The 20,652-nt window shown below is 40.5% G+C and overlaps 1 protein-coding gene across 2 annotated transcripts in view; it reads right to left on the bottom strand.

Annotated features, from left to right (window-relative positions):
• The window catches only part of LOC119649636 (hemicentin-1), a 577,621-nt gene that overhangs the window by 59,935 nt on the left and 497,034 nt on the right, over positions 1-20,652 (bottom strand). The window contains exons 5-7 of one of the 2 annotated variants that reach the window (XM_038051895.1): positions 16,781-18,943; positions 16,009-16,392; positions 15,711-15,737 (exon numbers count right to left, since the gene is read on the bottom strand). In XM_038051895.1, the coding sequence (XP_037907823.1) occupies positions 15,736-15,737; positions 16,009-16,392; positions 16,781-18,943 (2,549 nt within the window). In that variant the 3' untranslated portion in view covers positions 15,711-15,735. The remainder of the gene's footprint in view (positions 1-15,710; positions 15,738-16,008; positions 16,393-16,780; positions 18,944-20,652) is intronic. The other variant, XM_038051886.1, reaches the window with a different exon arrangement.

Below are 20,652 nucleotides of genomic sequence, written 5' to 3' on the forward strand. Positions count from 1 at the left end.
TTCTGTAATAACATAAAGCCAGTCACTAAAATCTATGGGCTTTGAAGCCACATTCTAACATGCTGCATCGAATTGAAAAAACGAATATGGATGTTAGAGGATTTTTTCCCATCTGGAGGGCAACAAATGTGACGTTCTTAGGGTTGTTATCATCAGGACCCGTGGAACTCAACGCCACAACCAAGTCCTTATCACAGGAAGATATTCGTTTTACGAATGATGCACGGTTCTTGGTCTCCGACGTTCCGAGGAATTTAACGTGGGTTCCTGTCTATCTCTAAAAACAAAGATTGAATTTATGACTACAATCAAAACCCGCCACGACGGCACGAGGTTATAATGAGAGCAGGCTCAAGATTCATACATATAGATACAAAAGTTACCTACCCCCTTTTTTTCATAACAAGGAATATTCGAGTTGCAACGCGCAACGCTACACCTGAACCCACAAAGAATCCTTCTCGCACCATGATGATAAATGCAACCAAAAAACTTCCATAAGAGATCCACCTTAAACAATGGTGGGGAAGGCGTCTCTTCAAAAATTTGTCTAAAAGCAGACTCGAAGATACACACTCTTGTACGGATAGAACTAAATAACCATGAATACGGTTTCAGATGAGTCAAGTCTGGGTGCCCTCTTTGAGGTCGTGGAAGCAACACAGAAGACCACCAGCTTGGCTCAAACCAACTCCGCATGAAGAACCCCAAACAAAAAGTGGTGGCTGTCCTTCAAAGTCACTAAGGAAATTCGCCCACGATACCACAGCTGAGAAGCCGAAACGAAAGACTGTTTGTGTCATCCGGAATCAACATGCTAGTAGGCATTGGGGCAATGTAAAACTACTGGCCAATATCAAAAATACTATATCGTTTGGACTGCGGATGCCAGGGTTAGCCAGACGGACACAGAGGAAACGTAGTCATTCCGCTAAATTTCCCTCCCCCCACACAGGACATGCTAGAATTAGAAACTAAGCTCCTGTAAGAAAAATAATTCGTTCTGGATGATACAACTAGTCATATGGAAGCTCCTCTCAAACTCAAAGTACAAGGTATATCTCTTGGTAAGAAACACATTTAACGTCTTATCGTTCTATCTAACCTGCCACTTAGATGCATTCTACTCCGTCAGAATAAAGTGTTTGGTGGCGTACTTAACATAGTCTACCACATAGCTCACTTTGCTAACAGTTTTTCCACCATGAAGCGGATCAACTACAGTTCTCAGTAGACAACCCTACACAATACTGAGCAATATGTGCTTATTGATAGCACCGACAAATGCTATTCTGTCATTATATGGGGCTAATTTATACCCCCACTCTCACAAAGTTTGGAAAAACACAGAAGGTCAGCTTACTTAGTCAAATACCCCTTCGGAAGTTGCAAAGACTCCAGCGACCAAACCACGGGAGAAATAATGGAGTTCTTGACCTGCATCAAGATGTCATCGGTAATTTTCTAGTCTAAACGTAGTACTATTATCCCGATACTAGACGAGATGTTTTCGTCTTCAATTGCTGGACCATAATCCTTTCTAAGACTCTACCAAAGTCTGAGAAAAGAGGAATGCCTTTTCGCCCTTATTTTTTCTACTGAATTCAAGATCGGAGTTTGCTAGACGATTCTTCTTTTTCTTCAGCCTTTGCTCCATCCAGAAGTGGAGCCTTCCCGTGTTCTGCGGTTCTAATATTTAGTTGTGTCAAAAACCTGATTTGGATGCAGTTTCCCATAGGCTTCAACGTTCAGACAAATCTTAGCAACTGAATCACGCGAATCACGTCACCATCGAAAACGACTCTCTCATAATTTCACATAGATCGCGTCACGACACTGGTCCTAAGCAGCATCTTTGTCTCCATTACTACGAGGATACTCTTAGAACCATAGAGGGCGAAGGAGGGCCGCTAGACGATTGACAGATCTTATTAGGCAATCCAACCTATGCAGATGGCTTCCAATATCCACTTGCAAATACGGTAGACTTTTGCCAATGGACCACAAATGTTTTCACCGAGAAACGCCTCCCGTCTTCTTCCTGCGATCATTCCGACAGCTCCTAGTCAAGTAGAGCCCGGCATCGATTGGCTGATAGACAGAGTTCGAGGAACACGAGAATATCCGCAAAGCAAAAACCAAAAACCGAGCAATCAGCCAAAGAAAGGACATTTTTGGTAGGCGCCTCAGACTAACAAACACGGCGCTTATTGATCATCCCATTTAAATAGCCTTCTGGTGGGATTTGAATGGCAGATAACAATTCACTCTAATAGTTTTCATACGAAATTCGATAACCCAAAACAATGTTCAGGGTCCGCCAGTAGTAGAAGATAAAGCTCCCACTAATGAGGGCCATGTAGGCGCGGATTTAACTCATGTCATTACAGAAGTATTCCAACGTGCAGTTATCTGTACCGACGAGAAGTTTTCCTTAGGAAAATAGACGGGATCAATGGCTTGCATATAACACAGACTGATATGCTTTAAAATCGTTCATGAATCCAGTCACTCGACCGAAAAATTATGTAAACAGAGAGAATGGCAGAAGGAAAAAGCGCTGTAGAAAGCTAAAGCGGTAGCTTTATCCAAAGGTAAAACACCCTCGCAATGTCCTTTATACCCGCAGGAGGTCTATAATTTTGAAACAGACGCGTATAAGTTGATACTCAAGAGGGGGCTTGGCAGCACCGGAACTGAGACACCTCCTTGAAAGTGCAGAATTCTGATTAAATTTAAATTTTGCCTAGCCTGCAGTTGATTTTCCAAATTACAGAAGAGAACTTCTTGAGTAAAATTTTCTCCAATTAGGCAGCAGTTACTCGAAGGTGGTTAGACCGTATCAGCAAAGGAAACTTTAGCATTGACACAGTGATTTATTGAAAAGTTTGAAGTGTGTAAACAATTGGAACATATTGACCGAACATAACAAGCTGGGGAAACTAAATCAATTCTTCAAATAATAGCTACGGAGTGGGCTACTCTTTTAATTGTACTGCAAAGCATAGCGTGTCCTCCACTATTTCAACTACGCTGAATTCAAATATTGGGCACCGTAACTTTTACCATCGATCGCAGGTTTTCCTATAACTGGACCATGGGTAAAGCTTCACTTCAAGCTTCTTTTTTCGTCATGTCTAGGTTCACGGACTAAATCTAAGCTTTCAGAAATCACCTTCCGTAAATCAAATTCAAATATTGCAGGCCAAACTGGAGCTACCTCGAAGGAAAAAAAATAGCAAAAATAACAAGGGCTGAGTTGAAAATTATGCACCCTTTTCCCCTAAATTACACAATCTCTTTAATATGGTTGAAGTCCCCATTACAGGCGATCAAAAAAGAAATCTGGACCGTTGGGAGCACCTTCACCTTTTCGAAGGTATCCTTAGCAGACATGGTGCTAATTGGGGGATACGAACCCATGCGCACAAAGGATTGCTTAAACCTCACCAAAAAGAACCTTCGAATCGTAGTGGGAATTCTCACTGGTCATTGTCGGCTGAACTACCACCTAGGGAAGCTAGGGATATCTACGGACACTGCCTGCAGGTTCTGTGAGGAGGAGGACGAAACCTCTATGCACGTCCTGGGACAGTGTCCGGCACTTGTGCAAAGTAGGTCGATACATCTGGGAGAACACTTAATACCAGATGCAATGCTGAAACTTCTGGAAGTGGGGAACATACTAAAGTTCCTAACGGTTACAGGCCTGCTCGAGATACTATGATCAATAGGTACACTATACCCAGTAAAAGGGGCACAACAGTTCTTCAAGGACGCGGTGCGGTGATGCAACGTCTGATGAGCTGTCGATGTCGTGGGCGAAACCATCATTCGACTTGTTTAGGAATAGGGGTGGGTGAAACATGTTCTCAGGAGTCCTTCAATGCTTAATATGGTTGTCATTCACCCCTAAATGGGACAAGTAATTGCATATATTTTGGAACAGTGTTCTGGTTCATCACTTTAAGAAATAACGGTTCTGTCAGTTCAATAGTTGGACAAAATCTGTCGGTCAAATTTGTGAAATGACTGTGTAATTAATGATTGACCAATCATAATAGGAATAACATATTTTCTAGATAAGTATCGGGCGGTATCAGTGGCCGCTGGAAGGAGCTGTAGTGTATCGTTTGACGCAACTAACTCCTAAGATCATGACTACTATAGTAAAAGCAGGGGCCCTCGAATTCACGAACGAATGCAGCTCCCCCAGCCTACCGTTGGAGAGGTTCTCGAAGAACGGTTTACGTAGCGGGGTGCTGGCTGTAGCTAGAGCTGGACAATTGCAAAGAAAGTGTCTGAGAGCTTCTATCCCTTTTCCGCAGCTTCGACAATGCGAACTTTAGGTAATAGCGAGTCTGACGACATGGTCCCCTATAGGCCAGTGCCCGGTGCAGACCATCGTAATTTTGTATACATTTACACGCGTCTGACCCAAAAGCTATTCTTTGACTTGGCGCAGGTAGCGAGCCCTTGCCATCTGAAGTCAACGGGTGCTAAGGAGTGCGAGTAGACTCCGCTCCTGACAGTCGCCAACGGGACACAAACTGTGACACCGAGAAATTGCCTAGACCAGAGCCCCGCCTTGCCAGTCCGTCCCTCTGTGTTCTGTGACCGGGAACCCAGATGAAAGTGACTTTGAGCGTGCCGCCCATATTACTCAGCGCGTTCCTAAACTGTCTCACCAACCTCGAGGAGGGAGCTATTGGGTACAGTCTATTTTGTGTTCTTCCGATTTTTAAAGTTTTGAGTAAAACAAAACCTTACTACAATCGGTTGTTTGTCTGTCCGTCCATCTGTCTGTCGCACGCGGAAATGGTTATAACGATTGACACCAAATTTGGTGAAAAGGTGGGAACTGTGAACGCTCACGCATACAGTAAGTTACATCATTCTACGTCGAATCGAAGGAGGATCCGCATACATACAAAAGGGGAGCGTAAATTTCTTTTTACATCAAATATAGTCAAGTGGGGTATCAAATGAAAGGTATCGATTAGTACTTTCCGAAGCTAAGTTTTGACATTAGTTGGAAAGGTGGGGAGTGGACGGGCTGGAATGTCAAAATTTCTTTCATGGGCCCATTCTTAGAAACTACCCAACCGAGAAACCTAAAAAAAAAAATCAAGAGGCTTCCAGAGGTTTTCCGAATTGTTTAAAAATAGGACTAGATATAACGATTTTCATACAAGTAGTACATGAAAATGTAAAAGGTGGCTTCGAATTAACCCGAGGTCCATCGTCATAATTTATAACTCGAAGGCCCTTGGATACATTCTTGCTTGGTTTGAACAGCACAATTCTCTCATTGCAATACGGGGTCTAGAAGATCCGTCATGCATAACACACTCAAGAAGGATTTTTAGAGTAACTGGGACTCAGACAATAAAGTCTACATTTGGATGAACGATGGAAGTTTTTCCGTATAGTGACCTTCAGATACTCGCATCTATTTACTTCAATTTTGATTCTATTGATGTGTGTATCTTTACTATTACATCTCTTCAGATCCTTCTTTCGGTTTCGATCGCCTTTCAGGTTTTTCCATGGACGGCTTCGATCTAAGGGCCCAAAAATGACTTGGAATGTGAATAACCGAGAAATAGAAAGCAGCACAATCCAAATTTGGCATTTTTGCCGCTGACTGAAGTAATGTTAGGTTCCAGCCTCTGAAGTCGTACGCAGGAGGATTTCATTTTTGGACCACTCTTGGCTACAATTATGCGGCTTTGCCGTGAAAATTACTAAACCACAAAGCGTAAAATGAGTTTGAGAAATATCCTTTTACAAAGCTTTTTGCGGGAAAAAGTACAGGCCATGTTTTACTGTCCATTATGTTTTCAATCTTTTTCTTTGGATATCTAAAAGCCCTTTGTTGGACTAAGGCAGACATTTGTGGAACGCCATTATGATCGATCGAATAGACTCATTAAGTCATTTCCGTCTTGACTTGAATGATGTATTGGAAATGTTCCAAATCCTTAATGGACTCAGACGAATCTTACTATCTGATTGACACGATTTTGAAGACACGTTTTATAGGAAAATGTCAACTCAAAAGTCAGAATATTAATAACTTTGTCAAATGATAACTCCAGCATGATATCGCACATTTTCATCTTCCCTTGCATATAGGCAGAGATAATCAAGGCAACACCTTCACATTCTTCTTGATGTTATCATTTAATTGCTTAGGTTTTGTTCGTCAAACAAAGCAAATACTCCCTTGAAACTGTGGTAGGAAAGAAAAATAAAAATTCATCAACATTATATCCTTTCCACTTCTACAGAGTACATAAACCATTAACTCTCTAACAACGCAATTTAATGTCTCATTCTCCCTTCGTCCCCCCAGTGTTTCGGAGTGTCTGGAACTGTTTGTATTGACTATTAAGCCCCAAGAGGGCCATGACTATGCCTCAACCTGGCTGATGTTGTTATATGTCCTCACAGAATAAATTGAAGCTTTTGCTAAGTGGCTGTAATGTTGACATTCAAGTTCTTCAGGGACAATGTCATTCAATGAAAAGGTGATGAGATAATTACCCTGGATAAACTGCCAGGTTAACGAACTAATGAATGTGAATATTGTTGAAAGGCTCCACGCGTAAAGTAGGCTATTATTTATCTTGGATTTGTAGAGGTCGTATTGTAGCCCGGAGTGGATATCATTGTTTCTTTTCCGGGCTAATTACCTGGGAATGCGTAGCATTGCATAACCTCCTTATAGTAACGCCAAAAACAAAGCACCGCGAAAAATAAATTGTGAGTTATAAATCATTTTGCCTCTACCAGAAATTTTCATTGCGAACGTGCTGAAAACTTCCATAAATTGGCTGCCACGGGATAATATAGAGTTCAAGTTCCCACTGAGTTTAATGAGTTTACTAATACTTGTTCATAATTCCTGAAAATGCAAATGGGAAATTCCTTTGACTTATAGTTTAAATACTTTCCCATTTACATACATATACATCTCATCAAATACAATTTTCACCTGACATTTCAAAAAAAGCACGCCAAGCTCCACGTTGAACCACAAGCCAAACTTGCATTTCCATCAACATCATTTGCCAAGCAGTGGCTTTAATTCCAGACTCCCGTACATCGCCAAACTCAATTTAACTTCACATCCTTCCAACTAGAAGACATTTGTTTTCCTTTAAATCTAATATCATTACTGTGCTGCGCACCGTAACGACTTTCCTCAAGACGAATTTAAATTTTAAAATAATCCCCGCAGAAGGATAGAAGGAAATAGGAAAGGATAAGAGGAAGTCGATCTGCCAAAAATGCTATTCACCTACCCATTTCCGTACAGAGATTTTACGTTGGATGACTTCGTTTTTACTGTGTTTGGACAGGGATCTGAGTGCGCGCAATTTCATCGTTTCACCTTTTCGCTTTTCAGTTCCAATTTGGTCGTAATAAAGGGAAAGGATGAAATGATATTTATCTAATTGCATTCCTTCAAAGGATGGAATTATTGTTGCATTATACTTGATGTTGTCAGAAGCTGGTAAGATTTTCAAAACGTCAAGGAGCAAAGAAATATCTAGTTCATGACTCTACGAAATATTTTAATTCACTACTTCTTTCCAATTTCACGGAGACCGTATTCTAGGCAGCTTTCTGTTTGTTCAATGGGTTGACTCTAATCTAAATTGCCCAGAAATTATAATATAAATTACAATTTTTTGATTTGCAATGAAAGGAAATTTCGTCCTCAGAAGCGATTTGCGTACTTTTTGTTAAACAGATTTTCATTAAACTGTGGAAAACATGAAGTGTTCCGTCTTGTTTTCAATGCAGGGACTATGGGTTCAGTTTTCATGGCTCATAGGAAAAAAAATTTATCGAAATCGGTTCAGTATCTGTCTATGTTTGTCGCATATACTTTTGTTGGCAGCGGTAGAAGTCATCTGACGTAATCCAGTAAAAGTATGGGAATAATGGAATTTCGAACAGGTAACAAACATCACGATTCGGGGATTGTGTGGAAATACGGATGGCAGCAGTATGTGCAAAAGAAGGGAGACATTTTCGGCCAAAGAGAATTGTGATTGAGGTAGCCTCTTCCGACAATGCCCTTCTTCTTTTGATTCAGCAAATGGCAATATAGGGCATAAGGTGATGAAACTGATAAATTTGGTGCACATCGTGCAAATATTAACAAAGTTACAGTACATACAAATTATATTTCTAATGTGAATTAAATATTAACAATGCCTCTAAATGGAATCTCCACTTCAGGATGAAAGATGAGGGAGACATTTCATAGTTACGTAGCGCATAGCAATGGAGAAAGAGTACAAATTCCTTGGAAAGTCTTGGGATCAGTCAAAGTAGTTTCTGGCTTGATGCATAACTATGGTTAATACGCTATTCCCCACTTAGGCGTGTATGGCAATCATACACAGACATAGAGTAATGACTTGAAAATTCGCTGCAGTGATAGCGGGACACATAAAAAAACTATAATATAATAGCAACTGCTTTTCTGGTCATATACAAACCAATGTATTTTCTGCAGGATTTGCTAAGTAAAAGACCCACAAATTTTCCCATTACTGGAGCTTCCATCTGGCGTCCTTTATTGTGATGATTTAAATAACGCAGTTCACGACAATTTCAATAGACCTCAAGTAATCCCCGAAAGAATAACAGATCTTTCCCAAACAGCGACAAAGTAAAAACTGTGTCTACCAATTTTCTAAGCAGTTAGTTGACCTCTTTTATTCACGAGTAGATACTTTCCACCTAGGAGATATGTACAGTGTTCACATTTTCTTGTCTTGTTTTCACTTTGTACTACTGCTTTCCGCGGAAACGATACTGACAGTATGAAAAGAACAACCAACTTTCATCCAGATCGAGCAGGCAGTGATGGCCGCGAGATATTGGGTTGCACATGAAGGCAAGACGAATCGCATGGTGGGAACGTCAACAGAAAAACAAAAAACCAACATCAGCATCAGATGGCACTGGTCAAACGAAGCAATAGACTACAACTTTCGAGACGGTTGACAGTTTCTCCTACATAGGATCGCAAATAACAACCGGTAACAGCTATGACGATATAATCCGGTTGTTGGCTGCCCACAGAGCCTATTTCAGCTTACAAAAATTTTTTCGCTCAAAACGTCTCACCATAGGATCAAAACTCATACTCTAAGACAATGATCTTATCAGTCTTCTCCGAAGGCCCTGGGAACTCAGCAAGAAAAATTGCGTACTCTTGGCCGCGTTCGAGAGAAGAATCCTGCTGGGGATATCGAATGGGTGGACCTCGGTGCAAAACCAGATCTGGAGTTCTTTACTAACGTAGGCTTAGAGTCAATATAGGCTTCCACGCCGTAGATGATGATATTTTAATCACCCACCCTCTTCCTTATGGAACTAGCTTGGTATACAAATATCAACTAGGGACGATTTTATACCGATCAAACGCAATCCAGCTCGTTCCAAATTATCAGCAGTTTCTGAAAACCTTCTTGTCCCTGCCATAGAAGAGCTCTGATTACCTCACCCTTTTCAATTTGGTATTTAATTTTACCCTCGATGCGGGTTGGGTTATTATGCCAGCCTTTTCTGTTTATCTTCTCATTCATGCTGACCATTCCGGTATTCAGAATATATTCTCAAGGAGGAGGATCACTGAAAACCGCCTTAATATGATAGCCAGCCAGTGACTATTTATAATCGTCATTGTCCAGAAAGAAAGCTGTCAATTCTTGAGCGCGTTCGATGGTAGAATCCTCCGAAGAATTTTTGGCCCCCTACGCGGAGATGGACGATTCCGTAGCCTACATAACGACGAAATCTATAAGCGATACCATGACCGTCAAGTTGTGGATAAAATCCGGCTCAGCGGGTTACGGTGGGTGGGTCACTTAATCCGTGTGGATGAGGATGATCCAGCCCGGAAAGTCTATAAGGGCAATATCTATGGCAAGAAAAGAAGACGGGGCACACCCTGCCTGAGATGGAGCGATGGCGTAGGTCAGAACGCCAAACAGCTATTAGGGATATCAAATTGGTGGACCTCGATGCAAAACCGGGATGTCTGGCAGGCCTAGACCGGATACCGATTATTGCGCCGTTGATGATGAATTATACAGAAAACTTGACTTAAGTCAATCCTAGGATATAAGAATTGTAAAACAGGACATAACACAAGCAACGAAATTAAAAAATTTAGTGCAAATCTTGAGATTATTAATAAAGTTACAATGCATCAAAATTATATCTATAGTGTGAGTTAACTGTTAACTATGCCATTAACCGTAATCGCCTACCACGACGTGAGCCACTTTAAAGCTACGTGGCGGACAGCAATGGAGGAAGAGCGCAAACTCCCTGGAAAATGTTGAGGGGAGCTAAACTGAACTCATTCTAAAAATTGGATCTTCGTCATTCTGTTGCGCTGAGACTACAGAATATTATAAGTTCCTGGTGAGTGTTCTCAATGATTTAAATTTTAAGGCCCAGTCACTAAGTGTGAAAATATCAGGATTCTTCTAGTGAATAAGCGGATAATACATATACTTGTAGGTTTGTAAAAAAGCAATGTAGACAGTTCCTTCAAGGTCTGATGAATCGAGTTCTTCCTTTTGTTTTTAGGATTATCGCTACCGAGAAAAGGTCACCAAGTGCTCATAACGTTTGGCTTTATAGAGTCAACCGTATCACTATCCACACTTAGAAGGAAAAACGCCTCACAATTGTCCTTAGAATATGACGAATTTTTAACTGAAATTTCATACTCGTCGAGATAGAACGACATGAAAGTCCGATTTCAACGCTTCGTAGGCACCCCACTGCGAGACTTTGATTTCAGCTTTGCTTCTATTGACAACTTTCTAGTTCCTTCAAAGTACTCAGAAGGAAATCAAGGAGACTTGGAACTGTCTTTTAGAGGCCCCAAGAGTACGTTGACAATCAACGTACAGAAATGTGCGCGAATTTTATTGAATATATGGCACAATAATTCACCGAGATCTGAGATCTTAGCACTCCTGGAAAGAGACAATCAGTTTCAGTTTCGCGGTTTAAGAGACCTAGTACTATCGAAAGCTTTACGCTCTTTCTAGGATGATCAACTTTCATCGATACTAACTGAAAGCCTTTGAAAGTTCCACTGCATCAAATGTTTGACAGAGGCAAAAAAATAGATAAGATTTGGAATTATAGGGCATCGAAGCTTCAGCGATTATTTGAGGAGTGCAAAAACCAACAAGTCAACGCGACACTACTTGCTTGCCGGCAATTTACAGTCTTACTTAGGATATAAAAATTTGGTGAACCAATCAGTTTCTTCTTAGAAAGACTTCAAATTGGTAAGATAATCTTTAAGATGACTTTTAGTGCAGAACTTGTGTTCGACAAATTGCTTTGCCAGGTTTTGTTCAACCCTTTACTATGAATGCTTTAAAATTTTTGTTTACGAAAGAAAAAATCTCCAAAATGGTTTTCCATTTCGTTTGTATGTGACAGTTAAATGTTGGGCAGTATTGAGTAGTAAATCCAGAAAATAGACAACTTGCGGTTTTGTCCAGGGTAGAGGCAACTCATCAGACCCTGACTCTGCCACTGCCATGGGAGAAACATTACCGAACTGTTTGCTGGGTGTTGTTTCCATTTTTATATATAATTAATAATATGTCATGGGTGTAAATTGAAAAACTGCCTATAAGGCCTAAGCCGACCGAAGCCCATCTAAATTTTTTAAGAATATGAAAGTCCTGAGTTCGCCATCCACTTGATGGTCGACCAGACCACAAGTAAAGAAACTTTCTTCCAATTTTTTTTGGTCTACAGATCACTCTGTTCTGGGCTAGAAACCCAAAATTCAAAATTTCAAAAATTAGAGACAGCCAGTAACCACTTTGGTCACGCTACTCTCAGGGCAGAGGCATGATGAGTTGCCTCTGTCCTGGACGGAAGCGCAAGTCGTCTATTTTTTGTATTTTTTTAATTTTGTGGTTCTAGCCAAGAACAGAAGAGTCCGTGGACAAAAAAAACATGAAAAAAAGTTTCCTTTCATATGGTCTGATCCGCCATCAAGTGAATGGCGGACGCAGGATTCTCCCATATTTTTAAAAAATTTAGATCGAGCAATAGCTACTGGGAGAGCTAAGCGCACCCAAAAAAAAAAACGAGAATAACCAAGGAACGGTTCGCTGAATTTACATGTGAGAATATCTGAAAATGAATACCCGTGCCTCACCGCCAAAACCCGAGGATTATGTGAAATTTTCCCAAAAGTAAAGGCTTCCCCGACGCAACTTTAAGCCCGCATCGCTTTTAACTGAGGCTGAAAGGGAGTATCAAAGGGGGGAGGGATTTATATATTTTGGATTTTAAGGCCATGCCAATTTGGTTTGGACAAGAGATACGTGTATTTCAGTAAAATGGCACCGAAGTGTCAAAAGCATGACCCACAATGCAAAACTAACTACCGTATTACCGCATTACCGTATAACCACGTGCTAAAGAGCCTGTGCAATCATTAGCCGTTAATTTTTTAAAAAACACAGTATAAATCCGTGGCTGGCAACAGTTAACTCAGGATGGTCGTCTGATCACCCCCAGAGAATAAGTTCAATACAACAGTACAATTAAGTTCAGATTCATTAAAAATGGAATTAATTAATATTTTTGACGGGAAAAGTACCACTGAAAGCCTAGATTGGCTCAAAAAGTTGGCGATTAAATTTCTCTATAGGAAACGGAGGTTTATCTTTAGTATGCAAGATTTAAAGAAATTTCGAAAATCTTCGAACTGGAATTAACAGAAACGTAACTTTTTGAAGAATTTCCTTTAAGGAAGAAAAGAAAAGAATAAAATCTTTTTTTGAAACATTATCCCCGAATTTAAGAGCCAAACCAGAATCCTTCTAATCCTTTGATATAATTGGCGCATTGGGACTATTTACACGGATCTGCAAACAATGATGAGAAACGAGAACGGCATTAAATGTACTTCAACAAAGCTGCTAGTCCTATTTGGAATAATCAGCGTTTATAAGCAAACTAGAAAAGAAAGACAGAGCTAGCACAACTGACAGTATCAGATGTTTTGAGAATTTCTCCTATTAAGCTAGAAGGGATAGTTATTTGTGGGATAGCAGCCTGCACATTTCGAAACCTTCTTGCTATCGAAACCCCTTGGTTAGGGTTGACTTCACGACTACTAAATTTCGCTTCTGAAACGAGTTTTTTTATTGCGAAATATGCGACAACAGATTGGAGGAAGCTCACAATACTCACTTTCTCCAACTTGAGCGATTGGACATTCCAAGCTTGAGTGAAGCGATAATTGGGCTCTGAATGATGCTCTCTATCCTTTTGCAGCACTGTGCTTTTGTAGTCCAAGAAGCTTAGTGATAGTAAAATCTGCTGTTATCACTGCAGGGCGTGCTCCCATGACCTGAGAGCCGATTTCTGAAGGTGTCTTAACTGCGAGATTCTGTCCAAGTTATCGTACCAATTGTGGAGTATTACGGAACGACAAGATTTAGGATATAGAAAAGAAGAACAGCTTCTATGGGCCCCTATAGACTTTTGAAGACAGATTTTCAGAAAGTAACTTTATGATTGTGAGAGGTGAAGCTGTTGTTATAACTGAACACGATGTTCAATCCATGTCTCTCAAGCTTTCGCTTTACAGGAAGGGATTTGGTTAAAATCGGATACTATTCTCCTGTTGAGCTCTTAATCCGGAATGAACTTGATGAACGTTTGCTGTTTATTGATTAGACTGTTGGTGGCCCGGTCGGTGGATCCGTTCAATTTAGCGACATCCAAAATATGTTCGATCTCTTCCACCATATCCGAGCATATTGAGAGGATTAGCATCTCAGGGATCATACCATTCAAACAGGCAACTTTGTGCTGATGAGCGTACTCAACTTTATATACGGCGGTTTCCTAAAGATCGTCAGGGAAAAATATCTTGTTTCCTCCTGAACAGCAACAGGTCTGAATATAGTAGTTGCCCTTCTTTTCAATATTTTGATGCAGTCTATTGAAAGATTTGAGCATGTTTTCGAAGTAGTTTACGAAAATGTTGGCATCAGACCGGCAGAAGTCAACTCGGTTTTCAGTTGGGCCATGAAAATTTTGCTGATGAATGAGGAGAGAAAATGGTTCATCGAAGTCTTCTTAGGTGATTGTAATACTCGTTCCTAAAGATGAAATCGTCAGCTTCCATGCAGACTCAATCAGCTTCATGTGTTGTTTCACCTTAATTTTCTAGTGTAGCCCATTTTGCTTTTTAAGGTTTTGTGTAAAACAAAGGTTAAGGTTTTGTGTAAAACAAAACCTTATCAAAATCGATTCACTGTCTATCTGTCTGTCAGTCACACGCACTTATCTCCAAAACGGTCAGAACGAAATTTGGTGGATGGGAACTATGAACATGAAATCTAGGGCTCAAAATAAATCCCATTCCGATACCTGCTCAAATAGATTTACTAACAGTATACTGCCAGCTTTTTGAAGTTCCCTGGAAAACCCCTATTAGGTTCATCCTAGAAGTACCAAAAAGCATAGCCCATAATACTGCCAAGTTTAATAGAAATCAGGCTATGACTGTCAAAGTTATAGAAATTCAAAGTTATAAAATTCACGGGAATTTAATGCATCTCAAGCATTAACCAGAACAATTGATATTTCGAGTGAAATATTAAAATTCCATTTATGATTGTAATAGCACACAATCCACTGCGGTACAGACCGGATAGTTGTGGACTAGTTGATCCCGAGACAGAAGTGGCAGTGCATAGGTTCACAGTGGATTAGAAGGAAAGCATGACATCCAATTTGGCACTTATTGCTGATATTAATTTGTATATTTATATTGAGAATCTGTAGCCAATGGGCAAGGAAAGAACGACAAAGACTTAGCAAAGATGATCTCCTGCAGGGAGGGTGATCAGGAAGAGTGAAACCACGTCTTATGAAGTTTCTATTTCTCCAGATCATTCTATTCGTCGTCTGGGAGCTTTTGACGGCATGCCCTAAGTACTATCCCCAGATTTTATCTTATCCTTTCAGAATTTCGTAGTAGCTTAAAGGAATATTATAAACTAATATAGGGAAACCTGTTTATTGAGTGTTTTCCAGCCAGAACAAACATTTTTGTATATTTTGAAAATAATGGGGTAGACAGGTACGGGTTGCTATCCTAAAAGCAATTTGAGATGAATTTCAACGAACCGAATCAATCAACAATTATTCAAAGCAAATATCAGCTTGGTTTCATCTATGAATCTAGCCAAGCAGAATTCGACCAGACTGTGGAATACATAGTTACTAAAAAAAACTGGGGCATGCATCTATCAAAAGGATCCGTATTCCGATCCTTCCTCGTCCCGCCCTGCCATATCAAATGCAAAACAAACGTTCATCATAGAAAAATATCTATCAGGCAGTCGTCCTAAATTAAAAATTCCAAATGCAAACGAAAAATAAATACAAAAAAAATCTTATAGTGCTTTCAGTGCTATTTTAGTGAAATGTGAACATAAAAATTCGCAAATGAAAATAAACAGTGATGACATGGGACCAAATAGTTTCCAGTCAAGGAACAAAGCGAAAGCATTTGTCGCTTGCGAGTTAGCGAGAAAAAAAAAACGCACGCACACATATAGCACAAATATAGATACATCTATCTGTCCGACCGACTTCTACACTGAATTTACCTGGAATATCAAGTGTGTTACCTAGTCCTGTTGACATATGATTTGTTATTATATTTTTTTGGTATATTTAAGCATGGATGAGAATAAAAGAAAAGAAGAACCAAAATGAATGGGAATGATTATCACGAACATCAATCTTATAATCAAGGATGATTGATTATTTATAATGAGATTATCATCATTAATTAAGCATGTTCAGCACTATAATTACGTTAATTACTGCCAACTAAATAAGTTGATATCTATATACTTTGAGCATAATAAAATTGTTGGAAAGGAAAACGTAAATTTCACTTACATTCATTACCAGGTATTGTGTGTCCAGGAACCTGTAGTCCTGCTGTCGGATGATAATTATATCCATTTTGTGTTGCGTATACCGCGCTCTTTTGATCCTCCATCGTTAACGCTAAATCCATTGAATGCTCCAGAGCCTTATTATCAAGCCCACTTGCTGGATAATAGGGTGGTGGAGCTTGATTTTGTTGTGCAACAATCGAGGGCCGCATTGAATCCATTTCATAGTCCTTGGCTGCTGCACTCTTCTTTGTTTGTTTTCGCTTACAGCGACAGAACATCAATAGGAGTCCTACGAACAGGGCGAACACAATACAGGATACAATGATGGCAATCAGTGTTGGCGTCGTGATCGCAGATGCTTCGCCAATGTAGGATATCCGAACTGGGAGAACAACAAGGAAGAAATATTAGTAAGTTCATGTGAGCTAGAAAATGGATGAGGAAATCTATTTGAAAGTAGGAAAATGGTGGGAAAATTGAATGTGTTTTCGCAACCGGCAAACTATTCTGCTCTCCCCTGTTGGACTATATTTTCACGAATAATGAGTCCAAGAAGAAAAGCAGCCGTTTTCTAGCATAATTGGAACGCAGGATAGTTTAGAGCCTCTCGCCTTAATGAGGCGAATCAAGTCCGGTGTTGAGACAGGCATTTCAATTAAGGCAACGATAGATGAACGTATTTTCCACATGTGCCGTCCTCTCCCCACCACCTTTCCTAATTTTCAAACAAAACTCCAAACACTTCAATTAGAATAATGAAAGATACTCACTCTCTGCCTCTGTATACTCGCCGCAATGTTCATTATTAACACTTAAACACAGTTTCGTCCTCAATTTAGGACTTGACGGATCTGCCAAGGCCAATGGGAAATCCTCTTCGTTATTTCCTAATGAACGAGCACTACTACTCCTCCTCGGTGCTTTCATATGCTCAATAATGGTCTCCTTAAATGTAGGCCCATTCCCAGACACCTGAAGTGGAATCTTTTCAATAATCTGCCACTTAGCCATGGGTGTTTCGTCATGAACCACAGACTCAACAATGGCAACCAACGATAGACACGTGGCCTCTACATTAATACCAATCCTTTTCGAATTTGGATCATAGACAACTTGCAAAGGTTGTGGGATCTTGTTGACTTTGGTTGTGGTCAGAATTTCATTAGAGAACTCAGAACGACCCTTGGCATTAAGTGCTTTCACTTTGAACGAGTAGCTTTGATGTTGCTCAAGATTCGGAATTTTGCATGGTATCTCCCGATGACAGTCGTGCTCTTGTGGTTCGGTATTGTGCGTAGCGAGTGTTGCACAATCTGGAATCATTTGTTCATCTCTCGGCATCGTCACTTTTCTGTAGGAAACAAAATACTTTGTTGTGCTGATACCACCATCGAATCCTGGATCCCACAGTAGCGTTACAAAATTATATCCAACATCGGCCACCTGGAGATTGTTAGGCTTCTCCGGGGGTCCCTTCTGTTGCAAACGAATAGTTTCACGGATGCCACTAATAGAATTGACCACTCGGCAGGAATAATCCCCGTAGTCGTTGTGTCCTAAATTGGATATCCTAAGCACGGACGTATAAACATCGTTATTATCGGTTGTTGTGATTATTTCATAATGCCCATCTGAGGACATTGATAGCGGTGAAGGGTTATTCCCAAACTGCCATTGAAACTCGGGCTTGGGATAGGCCTGGACACGACACACTACTTCCGCATTCTCTCGGATATCATAGGCAACTTTATTGTACTGATGCAAAGCTATAGGCTCATGTTCAATCCGCAAAAACATACTTGAGTTAGCCGTGCTAACCTCATTTTCATAGAGGCATGTGTACATTCCTCTATCCCCCGGTATCAGCTCATTTGTATTTGGTCTAGATTTTCCACTAAATTTCAACATGCTCTGCACTGTTACCATTCCATTAGGATTATCGCTCGGGTTAGTCTTCACCTCGTACAAATTCAAATCAGGATTTATTTCCACTCCATCCTTGAGCCATCGAATTGAGGGTTTCGGCTTTCCTTTTGCTCCGCATGTGACCGTAAAGTCCTTATCTCCTACACGTCGAGTCATATGTTGTTGCAGCTTCGCCAGAAACTGTGGAGGCTGATGAACTTCAAGCGAAATAGTAGCCATATCTCCGTGTCCAAGCTCGTTGGCGGCATGACAATGATAACGTCCTTCACTACCCAAATGAGCGCGGGGAATCACGTACTGGGAACCGGTCGCGAGAATTTTCTGAGTTGAAATTTCACCTTCGATGTCGCGGAACCAACGGAATTGCGGTACAGGCCAACCAGGCGGGTTTGCTGAACAGGTCAATGTTACTCCGTTTCCAACATGCACAATTGGCTTGTTGGGCGTTATAAATGCCTGTCCTGGTCTATGTCGCACTAATAATGCTATTGTAGAATTCCCTACGCGCTCCTCCCTCTTCCTCCCGAACGGTTTCATCACGTTCACTGCTCGACAAACGTAAGTACCTCCATGCTCGGCTCGTACGCTAGTTAATGTTAAAGTGTCGCCATTAAACCGAAAATCTGGAGAACCTTCCTTGAGCCATTCTACAGTCACGGGTGGCGGATTCGATGTGACATTGCAACGAATGTTAACCGTTGCCCCCTCCTCAGTTTCTTTGGTCTTTGATTCGAGCACCGGAACGGGCGGATAAAGGACATCTAATTCGATATCCTGTTCACCGGATTTGCCCAGACCATTTTCAGCGGTGCACGTGTATGTCCCGCCATCGCGCTTCGACACGCTTTGGATTGTATGTATCAGGGATTGGCTAACAGTTTGGCCGTTATGTGTCCAGCCCACGTTGAATGCCCGTGGCTTGGCATCTACGTTGCATTCCAATTTCGCCCGGGATCCTAATTCAACACGAAGCGGATTTTCCGGTCCGACCTCAACACGAGGATAATCTGAAAAACAAAAGAGGAAAAGACATGATTAAGTGAGAAGCTTTGATGTTTTTTACACTTAATGAAAGGAAATATATGAACAGAATATATGTCAATAGATACAGGACCATTCAAAGATGTCCTCTCCGCTGTGAAGGACAATGCCACGACAGGATTCCGCTAGAAGGGACATTTAATTAAAGTGCTGTTCTGTTGGATACCTTTTTCCTTCCGATCCCCATCCAAATGAAATTAAAAACCCGAAAGATTTCACACATATTTAAGAGAAAATATTGAACAAACCTTGACTCTCCACTTTTCCATAACTCAAATATCCTCATCGTCGCCTGGTAACTTTTTCCATACCTTTTCCTCAAAATCGTACAACGGTGATTTTAATTTTTTTTTTCTCCCTCTAAGCATAGCATCATAGCAAATAGGGGAATTTTATAGTGCGATTTACGGCTACGTGCCATTTTATTCATCCCAGGGCCATTTTCGAAGGATTCAGAAATGGATTTCGGTCGGAGCAGAACGTTTAGATAGACGACTAGCAGCAGCATGAGGACATCAACGGAGTATAAGGGTGAGGTCATGAACGATTTTCAATTTAATTGAAGTTTTAACTAAAGATATTCAACGTACGAATATAGACAAGAGAAAACGGAAAGCTTTATTGGGTGCAAGGGACAAAGGAGGCAAACGAGGGATTTTCCGGAAATGGCAGTTTAGCCATGAAAAATGGCTGCATTGAATGTAAACTATGCTGGAGGAGAGAGAGATTTATCGTTTTTTATGATGCTAGTATGGAGAGTATGCGATTCGATTTTTAAATTAATGCTAGATCTCCCACTCAGTTTTTTGTTGCAGTTTTGGTGTATAATCTTGTTTAGGATATTTTTCAGTTATATAGTGTCTTAAAGGATTCATACACAGGAGAGTGGGGTAGGAAATTTGCTGAATGAGAATCATAGGAATCGTTATCAATGAGCTTAGCAGTCATTCAAAATAAGAGCCTAACCCTGCAGCCTTTCATTGCGGAATGGTTGTAAATACTTTAAGAGAGGTGTCAGTCCGCCATTTTGGATTTTCGGCCTTTTCGCTTGGCCGGTTCACAACTCCAATCTTCTCAAAATTTGTAACTTTTTAATATTAAATGGATATATAAGTAAACAATCTTCTGGCATAGCCTGAGCACATTTTTTACTTCACTTATATTTCTTTTCTGGACGTAGTGAATTTTGTGTAGGAGGCTCAGCATTGCTCTAGACAAAAATTAATTTAGCCCACTTCTACTTTGGATCCCCCAATAAATTTGGTACTAAAAGAACCGCAATAAAATGTAGGTTTTTTTGATGCCATTTATTTTTTTATGAACCCAGACCAATTTTCGACTCAGCCCTCTATTAAACGATTCCGGTTAGCATAGATAGAGGAACACATGGACAGATAACTCAAGTTGGGGCGAGTTTTCTGGGGGTATATTTACAGTTGGCATATTATGTGTCCATTTGTCGGGGAACTAGAAGACTAGCCTCTCCATTTTCATTGCTCGGGTTTCACAGCGGATTCCCAAGAACCACCAATCTACTCTACATCTATTAAACCTTTCTATATCCCTTAACTAGGTAGGATCATCCGAGCCTAACTCCTTGACACTTCGTGCTAATGTCAGGCAAAATTCAACATCTACCAATGTTGTGATAACTCGGAAATAATAAATAGACTAT

The sequence above is a fragment of the Hermetia illucens genome, chromosome 1 (genome assembly GCF_905115235.1).
Source record: "Hermetia illucens chromosome 1, iHerIll2.2.curated.20191125, whole genome shotgun sequence".
Taxonomy (NCBI): Eukaryota; Metazoa; Arthropoda; class Insecta; order Diptera; family Stratiomyidae; genus Hermetia; species Hermetia illucens.